Source organism: Anopheles funestus, chromosome 3RL (assembly GCF_943734845.2).
Source record: "Anopheles funestus chromosome 3RL, idAnoFuneDA-416_04, whole genome shotgun sequence".
Taxonomy (NCBI): Eukaryota; Metazoa; Arthropoda; class Insecta; order Diptera; family Culicidae; genus Anopheles; species Anopheles funestus.
Window position 1 is genome coordinate 6,170,346 of NC_064599.1, and position 12,737 is coordinate 6,183,082.

The following is a 12,737-nucleotide window of genomic DNA, read 5'->3' on the forward strand; positions in this document are numbered from 1 at the left end:
TCGGGTTTTCATCTGTTTTATACGGAACTGTTGGTTTGATCTCTTTTAACTCGGAAATGCATTCGAAAAGGAAACGGTTTATTTTTTGCAAGAATGTTTATTCAAACTGTTTTACACATTATTTTATACTGTAAAAGTCAACATTTTGTGTGTTTAGTTGTTTTTTGTTGTTTATTACATAAATATTTCATCCTAAACGAAGAAAAGCATTGTGCTAGTTAACACTTTTTGCTACACAAAAGAGATAAACATAAAGTCACCTCGAGAAAAGATTTAAACTTAAAAATGTAAAAGAAAAATCTTAAACTCGCGAATTGTCTCCTGCGTAGGATGTTTAGTTCTATTGTTTACGGTCAATTCCAATTGATTTGCTTTACAAATATGCAAAAAGTCTGCTGCTATATTGCGCGACATTATCACCTTCGTTTGCATGTATCATACTAACAGTTGTGGTTTTTGGTTATTACCTTAGAAATCAACGGAATCAAATAGTTCCATTTCCTTACATTTCCACTTCTAGCTCCATTATCTGTTTTTCTCTGTTTTCTTTCTTTTCTGTTTTTCCATATGTTCAATTCCTTTTAGTAATTGCTATGTTTATTAATTTGTTTATTTTCCTGCTTTCGTTTTCACATCTTTCTCTCTCAATCATTAATGATACGTTCTGTTTGTTCGTAAGAAAACAAGTTTTGTTTTACAATCCTTTTCCCTTTCTATTACGTTTAATATTATTTGAATTTAGTTAATGTAAATTTTTCCTCTCTTTGTTTTAACAAAAACCACTCATAGTGTGGTGGTAGTGAGACTTTATTTGATTATGAATCTGTTTCAACATTTGCTGTCTTTTTTTTTGTTTTCCATTACACCACAAGTACAATCAAGTAGAAAATGCGTGATGTTGCATTTGTCGCTAATTTGCGTTATCTCGCAGAAGCTTTTACAAATAAGATGATTTTACACACTTGTCGAGCGGATGTATTTCAATATACTTTGCACAGGCGAATGATTTTTATTAGAAACTGCTGTACAGACACACCTATTTCTGAAGAAAATATGATTTATTTTTTATTTGTAACACAGCGTCTATATATAGAGACGGCTTTGAATGGTGTTCCCTAAATAGTAGTATACAAGCAAAAATACAACAAACAAAACATTTACTTGTTGAACGTAATACACAAACATTGTATTTAAGATAACATAATGTTAAATGCGTCCAAAGCTGTTAACACATGCAGGCCAAAAATTAATGCGCAATGCATTCTTCGATGGAATAAAGGTTTTTTATGTAATTGAAGTCCCATCACCATCATGAGCGAATTGTAAAATCAACATTTAGTAGGTGTAGTCGAATAGTGGCGAATCTCCTTCCGGCACAAGGACAATGATAACCATTTTTAAGCATGCGAAACAACAACAACCTAGCATAGCGCAAATACATTAATTTATCCGTATCCATCAACGCATGAATCGGTGCAAGGCGGCTAATCGAAAATTCGTTCGAAACAGTATAAAGTACGCAAGTACATGTTTTAAGCCCTTACAAAACTAACCCCGCACATATAGCACGATCCTATCGTACTGGCGGGACTTTAGGTGTTTTTTTTTTGTTTTGTTTTGTTTTGCATCATTCAACAACACAATCGAAAACTGAACTCCGACAATACACACCTAACCGAAAGAGGCAGCGATATATGAAACTATTCACTAATGACTAACTTTATCGGCCGTTGCCATTCCACAGCGCATATTTATGTTTGTAGATATATGAATAAGATTACGTTGTTAGCATTTCAGCAGTTCTTTCCGTGTTGTTTGTCGATGGAGGCGCCTGGTCGTTTACATCAGAAAATCATTCGGTTCGTCCTCTTCGCTGCTTTCCGCCTCATCCACGTCCGCATCGTTTGGTCGCTCGAGCGCACGTATACCGGATAGGAACTCACGCATCGCTTCCACGATCGTAACAAGCGTATTGCTGTAGGCTGCCATGCTTAGAAGGTCCCAGTCGGGGGCACCGGTACCACCAGCAGCCGCACCCCCGGCAGCAGCACCTCCGGCAGCCGCACCTCCGGCAGCAGCAACTGCAGCGGGACCTGCTGCAGCATTATTAGCCTGCGGTGGCTGTTGAGGAGCAGCCGGTGGGCCAGGTTGTGCTTGAGCGTTGAAGTTAGGAAGCAATGATTGAAAGAAGAGATGCAACGGATCGTTCGAAGCCCGATTGGTGCTCGACGTCAAAGTAGGTCTGCTGAACAATAGAAGAAAACAAACCGTACAGTGGAAACCATAGTTTTCATACAGAAACAATCATACGCACCTGGTGTAGATGTTGATGGAATCCAGTGGAGGCAGAGGATCGTACATTAACATGGGATCCGTTTCCTTCTTTATGAACTGAGCTAGCGGAACTTTTTCCTTAAAATCCGACAGCACAATGTGACGAAGCACTTGCCGAGGTGGATTTGCGTACCTGTTTGATAGAAATCGATTAAACACACTTGTATTGGACACCATTTTATATGGAGTCTTTTCACACTACGCTACCTTTGGCTTCGCTTGGTAGAATACTCAGCAATGACGTCTTCCTTGGCGTCTACCCGATCCAGTACCGTATTCACGTTGCGTTCTAACCAGGGCAACAGTTCTGCATCGCGCCAGACCAGCTTTGAACGGCAAACGTACAGCGACATCAGCTGTTGAAGCGCTACCAGCGCCTTATTGTACGAGCCCGGTCCGAAATAGTTGTGTCCCGCGACCCGACTGTCCGCCTGTATCGACAGCTCATCCATCAGCGGACGCAGTACACCGGGAAACATCAACAGCGCATACTGTAACGCTTTATCGGCAGCTTCGGGGCGCTTCAGATGGAAGAGAGCCATCGCGTACGAGTAAGCCATGTTGGGCAGCTGGGACAGGTTGTTCGTGGCGTCCCATTCCTCGTACAGCGTCACCAGCCACTCGTACTGCTTCGCCCGTATTGCGTAGTAATCGACGATCAGGATCATGGCGAGCGGATCGTTAACGGGATCGAACGACAGTATCAACTTGGCTACCTCTAGAGCGGTCCGAGAGCAGGCCCGTGACTCCAGATGCTGGGAGTGCTTAAAGAGCGTGATGAAGAGCGCACGATTTTCCTGCCTCCGATAATCCAACCGACAGTTGCCCTGCGTCAGGCTAAACATCGTGTGAAAAGATGACTCGAGTGCGAGCAGGGCGCGTTCGATCAGCTCCGAAGCCATTGCATGATCATCGCTCATTTTACACAGCTCGCTCAGCTGAATCAGTGAATCCACGTGGTACGGGTACTGGTTGATGATGTGAATGATGTTCTCCGAGTCCATGCTCTCGACGGCATCGAGAAACTTTTGCTGCACCTGCCGGTACGAGGGACTGTGCTCGAACGCAAAGTAGATCACGTTCTTGTCAAAGATTGCCTTCGGACCTGTTGCGGATGTAGATGTGGTCGGTTCCGGTGCCTGCACCAAGTTCATGTAGATACCGGATTTGCCAACCGGTGGCCAGGAGTCTTTCGGGTTCACCAAATAGGTTGACTTTTGTAGCCTTGACGCACCACGGGCATTGCGTCGTTTATTTCTAAAAGACACAAAAAACGGAACCATTATTAGAATTCTATGGGGACAGCCCCCCGACCACTGTTTCATCACTAAACACTAAATTACACAATTTGGTGTACACTTTCCTAAAAGTGTCTAATATTATTTCACGAGGGTTTTTAGAATTTCAATTTTAGTAAGGCACATTAACACAAATAAACAAATCCGTAGCACAGACTCAGCTGTTTAACCCCGCACTCAAACACAATGACAGCGAAGGGTTAAAATAACAACAAACAACAGCCTGTTGCACCGGCTTTCGCACAGCACCACAGAGCCAGTGTTGCCAAGCACCAATCGACGCCTACTCAATACTCACTGTTGATCACCGACGACCTTGCTGCCGAACATGCGCTTCATCTCGTACTGCGGGTTCAGATTTTTATGCTGCACATTCAGCAACGATTTGCCGGTCAGACCACCGGGTACCACCGGACCCACCGGTTTACCATCACTGGCCACACCACCTCCTTCAGCATGGTGATGGTGGTGATGATGATGGTGATGATGGTGGTGGTCCGAGTCGCGCGGGAAATTACCAAACAATTTGTCCACTTCCTTTACCGTGCGCGTAAAATCGTCCTCAATGTCGGCATTGTCCTCGCTGCTGCGTCGCGCCGAGCTAGAGATATATTTGCCCGTCTTCTTCTTCTTCTTTTTCTTGCGCTTCTTCGCCTCAGCCAGATGCACATTGACCGGTCCGTCCGCTACGTCCTTTTCCGTTTCATCGTTATCGTCCTCTTTTACCTCACTCTCGGACAGCGATTGTTGCTGATTTAGCTGATACGACCACAACGAAAGGATGCCATCGAGGTGAAATGTTGTTCAACGGTAATTAAAGATGCATTTCGAAGTTTCCATGGAAGAAAAAAAGGAATTAAAATAGCATTCACACGATTTCTTTCAACACATCTTTGCATGGTTGTTTCTCCCAGTCCCGTCAGCCAGACCGTACCAGATCGTATCGATTGATGTTGAGCTGCTTCTTGTTGTTGTTGCGGTTCTGACTGCTGGTACTGTTGGTGTCGTAATCGGCATCGCCACCATCCGACACCTCATCGATCTGTTCCTTTATCTCCAGCTCGTTGCCCTGCAGCTTGCGCAGAATTCGATAGGACATCTTGCCCTCAACATGCAACACGCGGTTGCAACGAACTTAAAGTCGAATAAGGAATTCAATGAATCTACGACGTTTGACACGCTGCACGACTCAAGTAATTTTTTGAAAAAAGGCAACAAGGGTACACTTCGGAACAGGGAATGGGCAGAGAAAGTATGCTCAAGATGGGAAGGAAAATTTCGCGAACATGAACACTATGTTGCCCCTTGGATCTTCGGCTGTACTGCACTACCAGATGATGCCGACGTCAGCGGCTACACAACAGCACGCACAACAAATATGACGACACAGGACAGAGGCAGAGGTTGGCAATTCCGATTTCGTTTCAGATTCGCGTGTTAATCACAACACTATCCCATTTGTTATCGTCTCAAACACACTTATTTTGCTAGTTCTGGAAAGTGCGTACACAGTGACCGCGTTCGTGGCTCTGTTTATATGCACAACAGGGTCATGTGTACCACTGCAAGGATATGCAGTTCAGTTAATATACGGACCAACAACTAATGCGTCTTGGCGATCGATGCACGGAACCGTACGCACTAGCGGGGAGAGGCTACAATATTTTCGCACGAATCTTCTTGGCTTCCGAATTTGACTGCGCAGTCAGTATGATTTCTTCGTGCGATGAGGAAAAGCTCAGCGTAATGTCAAACATTTGCATTGGTACGTTCCCATTGTGCGGTTTGTTAAATTGTGTAAGCTTTCAATTTAAAAAGTATTTCTAGCTGGGGATAAATTTGTCTGAATTACTAAAAGAATATCGATACAAGGCAAGAAATAAAGAAAATGGGTAACCAATTTTATGATTAGCGCAATGGAATATGCAAGATATCCGAGGTTGGTAGCACGTTTTTTCACCAGGTTTGTTTATTTTGACAAACCGCCATCAGCGCACGGGAGAAGTTATTTTGACATTCCATCTAAATTTTTGCAAAACAAGCAAAGGAAATACCGGTTCCGTGGCTACTGGGAACATTGCGAATTTTACGCGCGTTTGGTGAGCTGTTGCACGTACAATATAGTAATATTCACACCATGTCTTCACCTGCGCCGAAATCTCCCGAGTTGTCAGACAAAAGTCGCAAATATGATAGGCAAATCAGGTATGTAATGTGGGAGCTGCAACAGCCTCACATACTGATTTGAGTTTTATTTTTTCTGTACTCAGACTTTGGGGTGAACATGGTCAAACGGTGCTGGAAAACGCGCAAATCTGTCTCATCAACGGAACGGCCCTCGGTACTGAGATACTGAAGGGCATCGTGCTGCCCGGCATCGGTGGTTTTACTATTGTGGATCATCGACCCGTCACGGAGGAAGATGTCGGGTGTAACTTTTTCCTCGATCTTGATTCAGTTGGACAACCGAGAGCGAAACGATGCATGCAGCTACTGCAGGAGCTGAATCCCGATGTCAATGGAGATTACCTAGACGAGCACGTGGAACAGCTGATCGATGGGCAGCCGGATTTTTTCCGCAGTTTCGACGTAGTAGTGGCGACCTCCATCAGCGAGCGGACAATCATGCGTTTGTCGAATGTACTTTGGGAACAGAACATTCCGCTAATCGTTGCACGATCCGTTGGATTTTATGGTGTGGCTAGGTTGCAGTTACGCGAACATTGCATCATCGAAACGCATCCGGACAACAAGCAGACGGACCTACGGCTAGAACATCCATTTGAGGAATTGAAAAAACACATGCAAGACACGGAAATTACCAACAAAACTCCGTGGTTGGTTGTGCTGTATAAAGTTTTGCAAGAGTGGGTCAACACACACGAAGGACGCTATCCGTCGACCTATCGTGAAAAATCCGAGCTTAGAGAACTGATCCGTTCGAAGATGAACGGCGAACAAGAGAATTTCGAGGAAGCTGTTAAAGCGGTTAATTCAAGCTTCGGTGGAGGAAAGCCGTCGTCGTCCGTGCTCGAAATACTGCAAGATGATCGGTGTGTTAACGTAAATACTGAGGTAATGATTCGAGAGCAACATGTAACCGAAGTTCCTTTATCAAGCTTTTCCCTCTTTTTGCAGAGCAACGCTTTCTGGATTATGGCACGCGCACTGAAAGATTTTGTAGACAATGAGGGAAATGGTTTGCTTCCAGTTCCCGGTGTTCTGCCCGATATGACGGCCGATACGAGCTCGTACATCAGCTTGCAAACTGTGTACCGTGCTCAGGCAGCACACGATGCCGAGATTGTGTTTCGCCGCTCTCGCCAGCTGCTGAAGGAGCTAAACAAACCGAACGATCTTATCACCGACAAGGACGTCCGGTTGTTTTGTCGGGAAGCGGCCAACATAGCGGTTGTGCGTGGTACAAAGATTACGGACGAGTTTGACAAGGGTTACCATCGCTCGTCACACATTGCCAGCGTACTGGAAACGCCCAACTCGCTCATGGGCCATTACATTGTGCTGCGTGCATTAGACCGGTTTCAGGCGGACTATGGTTCTTTGCCGGGTGAGAGCGGAACGGAATCCGACACGACCGGTATGAAGAGTATTGCCGCCAAGATGCTAAGTGAATGGGGCATCGGTACACCGCTGAGCGATGATTTGGCATACGAAATATGTCGATATGGAGGCGCGGAAATACATAGCATATCTGCGTACTTGGGAGGGTGCATTGCACACGAGCTGATTAAGCTGGTAACGCGACAGTATCGACCGTTCGATAATACGTTCATCTACGATGGTTCAACCTCGCAGACTGAAACTTATAAATTATAATTCTTTAGCGTTAGTTGTGTGATTAATTTCGAACACACTCACAGTTCACATTAACGGGAAGTGTTTCACTTTAGATCTGTCAGGAAATAAAGTAATTTCGCGTAGAAATTAGATTGGAGGAAAAATATTGTTGCGTACATTCCAGTTGAATCCTTCTAACCGTTTGCTACTGAAGAGGCATTTGCAGTGAAACATCTTTCAAATAGAACTTCTGCACCCCTTGTAGTAAACGCGCCAACCTGACATGTCGAACTGTCAATCTGGATGCAATTGCAGAAAGTTTCTTTCCTCCAAAGCAAACGGTAGGCGGAAGGAATTTGTGTGTTGTTATTTCGACGTAATCTTAACAATTGCTTGCTAAATAAATTTTCCAAGCACACGAACGGGGAATTAACGGAAACAAAAACCACGTTAAGTGCGTGAAAACGAACCAAGGGAAACGGCCGTGCTAGTGTTCCGATACGATAGCCCATTTGTAGTTCCGCCAAAGTCGCTCAGAATCTGCAGCTTTCACTTGGAACAGAACCAACACAATGACTCAGTGTGTGCTATAGGTGCCCCAAAAACCCATCGCGACATTTAAAGCGTATATACAAGCGAAAGTTTTGCGAACCCATTCGTAACCATCTGGAAGGGGGCGGATTCCCAAGTATCGAACCGGACCGACGGTGTGGTAGAATAGACATCCGAATATAGCAATCAGCGGCAAGTGGGAAAGAAGGTAAGCAGGTGGTAACCCCAGGTGTTGCAGCAGGCTTATCGGATGTGATTCACAGCCACGGTGACGCTTTCGTTCCAATAATCAAATTATCGTTCTATGCTTGTTACGAATGTAACAATATTGACGTACGCGAACGAAGGTGTACTTTGATGCCTGCTGTACCCACAACTCCTTCATCAGTCGTTACAGGCGGGAGTTTTCCCATTATAAGCCTGCATTTAGTAGTAGCAAAACAAATTACATCCTACTGAGTATTTTTTGGTTGTGATTTTAGATGAGTTACGCATCATTCGACAATAATGCCACCACGGGCAATTCGAACATTACCAATGAGGCGGATTTTCAGAAAACGGCCCAAATTGTGGTGGCCAGCATCCAGAAGATCCTGCAAAATGGTAACTATACTTTGTAGTGCTAAAAAGAACACTTCAGTACGTAAATTTGTTATCATTCTTTTTCCCCAGTTTCGTCAATGCAACGTATGGTTAACCAGTTTGGCACGGCACAGGATTCGCCAGAGCTCAAACAACAGCTGTAAGTATGGTGTACTGTAGAGCTATTAAGACCATCTCGGCCGTATCTTATCTCTTGGTTGACAAACAAAGCTTGTGTTTCTCGGCTTTTTGATAGTCAATTCTATGTTTTGCAATGTCGTTTTGTTCCTCGAGATTAATTTTAGAAACGTTCTAACCGGTTTTTGGCCTTCATTTTTTTTAACCTTAATCAATGTAGCCATCAAATACGATCCTACACACAGCAATTGATAAACGACACGACGAACCAGCTGAATGATTTGGTTAACTGCAAGGAACGCCACTTGAAGATCCAGCGCGACCGATTGGTAGATGAATTTTCGAGCGCCCTGAACGCGTTTCAGGCGGTACAGCGGAAGACGGTCGATCTGGAAAAGAATGCCATCCGGCAGGCGAGGCAAGCAAGTGGGGCTGCAATGGCCCTCAACAAACCTCCCGGTTCGCATCACTCGAGCATGGGCTCGAACTATAACAACACGTCCAACAGTGGTGGATCGATGTTTGAGGATAACTTTATTACCGGATCCAGGGGACAAACGCAGGAGCAGCTGCAGGAGGAGATCGATTTGCAGGCGCTAGAGGATCAGGAACGGACCATCCGTGAGCTGGAGGTAAGCCGCAAGGGTTAAATTAAAACGTCACGAACGATCGCTGGAAACCAGTTTTCTTTCTCGCTTGCAGGAAAATATTGTTAGTGTTAATGAAATTTACAAAAAGCTTGGCGCACTGGTGTACGAACAAAGCCACCAGGTGGATTCGATTGAAGCATCGGTCGAGCAGACGAGTGTCTTCGTATCGGAAGGTGTGCAGCAGCTTAAACAGGCCAGCCATTATCAGGTAGGTAGCCCAGGGAAGGGAGAAGAAAAGAAAGGTTTGATTACGCTAACAAGTTTAACGCTCTTCCTATTTGCAGAACAAAGCGCGCAAGAAGAAGCTCATTCTTGCGCTGATAGCAGCCGCAATACTAGCGTTCATAATTCTCATCATTGTTCTAAAACGTTAATGATGGAAAAAAGGAAACAAAATATGACGAGAATCTACGTTACACATACATACCTATAGAACGAAAACGTTTACAAAGAAGCGATATGGAGGGACGTCACACAATCCAAAGCTGTAGAGCAATGTGCAATGTGTTTTGTGTTTAAATTATTTAAATTATCTTTTTGAAGCGTGTACTCGTAAAATAATCAGCCAGCCAGCACGCTCGCACCTGCATTGGTCGCTCTTCATTTCAGTTTCTGCGCCTTGCGATAGGATCGATTACGACGGTAGTAATAAAACACTTGGCAAGAAGCAAAAAGTCACAACCACCACCGCCCCTTAACAAGCATTCCATTTCGCGGATTGAACGGAAGACAGGATGTTGTAAGATAGTGATGGGTGTTTTAACCAAACCCCCAATTTTGGTGCGTTGAATGTAAGAATGATTGTAGAATCACATTGCCCACGATTTAATGATATTATGCTCTACTTTTTTGATGCTTACTCTGAAATATATATTCTTGTATATGTATAGTTTACAGCAGATGCTGGTGTATGCACCTAGTGTTCTCCGTATCATTTGCTTTTACTGTAACAAACCACCAAACCAATCAATTGTATTAGTACTATTCCCTTTTGTTTCGTTCTTGTGTATGTGATAATCTAATTTCTTATGAGTCATACACAACATTGGATGTTGGCAAGCAATTGGTCCAGCAAGGTATGATAAGACGAACATTAAACGTTGATCGTTGGACTTATGAAATCATGGGAAACATTATTATACTAATGGCGAAAAATCAAGCACACAAGTTGAAACGTTAAGTAACGTATATTTCGACTGTGATACAACGGATTGACAACGGAACAAAAGGCGCATAGTTTGGGATATTTTAGAGAAAACAAAAGATGAAGAAAAACACATACTAAATATAAAGCGAAAACATAAGAGAACACAAATCCAAAATAGCGATTGTGGAGCGTCATTTTTGTTTTTCTCAGAGCTTTTATTAATTTTATTTTTAACTTATATGTAAATGTGACACACTATAGGAAGATGATGCAAAGTTAATCAATAAACGGTACATGTTCTTCTCAGCAGTACGTTTACTCACATTTTACTATCGAAAATATGGTCCCGAAACAGGTTGATCGAATGAGAAATGCGATCGGCTCACTATTGAAATGGAAGATTTCGACTTGATAAGCAACGAACGTACCAGAAACGAAAAAAAGGATGAAAACTTGACAAACATTGCAAAGAACGTAAACAAGAGTGAAGATCCACTACCAATTGTTTCCTGGTTGTTCTTGCTGTATCTTTCGCATGACATGCCCAGTCATATTTCAAAAGGCAAATATCAAGAGAACTTCTGTTCAAACGATTCACACCGAGAAATGAGCCTGTTCCTTCGAGGGTTAATCACCCTCGCCGGTCTGTCAAGATTTCGTAAACAAAAACACACGACGGAAAACAACACAATCCGCTCGCACGTTGCAGCATGAAATTCACCCTAAGCACCATTACCAAATGTTCCGGTCGGTTAGGAGTTTTGGGTGGCCTGGACCGATTGCCCAATCTGTCCCTTGCAACACCGGCAATTATATTTCACACAAAGGTAAGCACCAGTTCGGAGGAATGTTCTACTATCCCGGCTTAATCGTGTTGGTTGGTTTTGTAGGGTGGCAGCATACCGCATCTTAGCAAAGAAGCCATGCAGCATGTGTGCAATGAGCCAACCTTTCTGCAGCTAAGCATTTCCAACACGCTCCACATGCAGGAAGCGATCCAAGCAAGCCGCATGACGATTGCTGAATTCATCGCACAAAACAACTGTGCCACGCTGCTTTTTCCGCGCGATCCAAGCGAAATTCCTATCCCGGGTGTACCGGAGAAAGAACTGGTTCCCGTCTACACAAGGAACGGGCGAAGAAACATTAGCCTGGAACAATATATGACGCTGGTTGAAGCGTTCCGGCCTGATGCTTATGTACCACTGTACGATGGAGATACGGACAGGAACAGTTCAAAGAAGCGTGAACAGAAGTCCCTTGATCGGACGGAAAAGTTTGTGGAGCAGTGTCTCGAATGGCACCGTAAGTCTGAAACGTTGCAGTCGAGCTGCCTTATCGGCCCAGTGGTCGGCGGGTATAATGAAAAGTTGCGCGAACAATCGATAGAAATCCTGCGAAAATCAGATGAACTGTTTGCTGGTTACTTAATCGATGGATTGCACCTGAATGGTCCATCGGTGGCGCGTATGGACGGTACGGCCATGCTACCGATCGTCGCCAACGTTTGCCAAAAGCTACCGGAGGAAAAGGTTCGCTTTTGCTTTGGTTCGTACGATCCATTGTTGGTGCTCGAGATGGTTGCGGCCGGAGTGGACATTTTTGATACGAGCTACGTCTATCTGAAGGCGGCCCAGGAACATCGGGCGTTGGTGTTTTCGTTCGATGTAACCTCTACGGAGCAGCATACGACCGAACTGGATACGACTGATACGCGATGGGCGGAAGATTTTGGTCCCCTGCTGGATGGTTGCCGATGCTACACGTGTCAGAAACATTCCCGAGCGTATGTGCACCATCTGTACAATACGCGTGAAATGCTTGGTCCGATTTTGCTCATGATGTAAGTACAAAATCCTTTCTTCCTTCACTGCAGCATGTTTCACCACGTGTTGTATCTTTGTAGGCACAATTTACATCATTACCTAGAGTATTTTAAAACAATCCGGGAACACGTGCAAAACGATACGCTGGCAGAGTTGAAGAAGCACCTTGCCGGGCAGAAAACTCTTCCACCGTTTGTACCATCGAAGGAGGAGAAAATTTTAACGCCAGCAGCGCAGAAGGACATTCTAGAACCAACAGAAGATATGGAAGACAAACAAACGAAGAAACAACGTGCGTAAAGTGGAGAAAAATGATCCAAAAAGTCGCCTGTAATACGTTACGAGCAAATAAACTAATTTTCAACCATATTCTAAGTATCAATTGGCGATGACGATCCGAAGGTTGTAGTGG

The 12,737-nt window shown here is 44.3% G+C and overlaps 4 protein-coding genes across 5 annotated transcripts; 3 read left to right on the forward strand and 1 right to left on the reverse strand.

Moving 5' to 3' along the window:
* Positions 1-1,491: 1,491 nt before the first annotated feature.
* Positions 1,492-5,398, reverse strand: LOC125771558 (transcription factor 25). 2 transcript variants are annotated; one of them, XM_049442282.1, is made up of 5 exons: positions 4,567-5,398; positions 3,931-4,391; positions 2,542-3,591; positions 2,315-2,467; positions 1,492-2,245 (listed from the first exon to the last, which is right to left on the reverse strand). In XM_049442282.1, exons 1-5 carry the CDS (start codon positions 4,729-4,731, stop codon positions 1,840-1,842), a joined length of 2,235 nt encoding a protein of 744 aa, XP_049298239.1. In that variant the 5' UTR covers positions 4,732-5,398; the 3' UTR covers positions 1,492-1,839. The 2 variants fall into 2 exon arrangements, with proteins under 2 accessions (XP_049298239.1, XP_049298240.1); XM_049442283.1 differs by having other exon boundaries at positions 1,492-2,242; positions 4,567-5,396.
* A 222-nt stretch (positions 5,399-5,620) lies between these two features.
* On the forward strand, positions 5,621-7,580 carry LOC125771559 (nedd8-activating enzyme E1 regulatory subunit). Its single transcript, XM_049442284.1, has 3 exons — positions 5,621-5,837; positions 5,903-6,707; positions 6,771-7,580. Exons 1-3 carry the CDS (start codon positions 5,770-5,772, stop codon positions 7,467-7,469), a joined length of 1,572 nt encoding a protein of 523 aa, XP_049298241.1. The 5' UTR covers positions 5,621-5,769; the 3' UTR covers positions 7,470-7,580.
* Positions 7,581-7,686: 106 nt separating this feature from the next.
* Positions 7,687-10,808, forward strand: LOC125771561 (syntaxin-7). The gene is made up of 6 exons (XM_049442286.1): positions 7,687-8,190; positions 8,465-8,585; positions 8,655-8,724; positions 8,923-9,334; positions 9,405-9,560; positions 9,637-10,808. The coding sequence occupies exons 2-6, from the start codon at positions 8,465-8,467 to the stop codon at positions 9,724-9,726; spliced, it is 849 nt and encodes a 282-aa protein (XP_049298243.1). The 5' UTR covers positions 7,687-8,190; the 3' UTR covers positions 9,727-10,808.
* Positions 10,809-11,172: 364 nt separating this feature from the next.
* LOC125771560 (queuine tRNA-ribosyltransferase accessory subunit 2) lies at positions 11,173-12,694 on the forward strand. Its single transcript, XM_049442285.1, has 3 exons — positions 11,173-11,326; positions 11,390-12,342; positions 12,406-12,694. Exons 1-3 carry the CDS (start codon positions 11,210-11,212, stop codon positions 12,623-12,625), a joined length of 1,290 nt encoding a protein of 429 aa, XP_049298242.1. The 5' UTR covers positions 11,173-11,209; the 3' UTR covers positions 12,626-12,694.
* Positions 12,695-12,737: the final 43 nt, after the last annotated feature.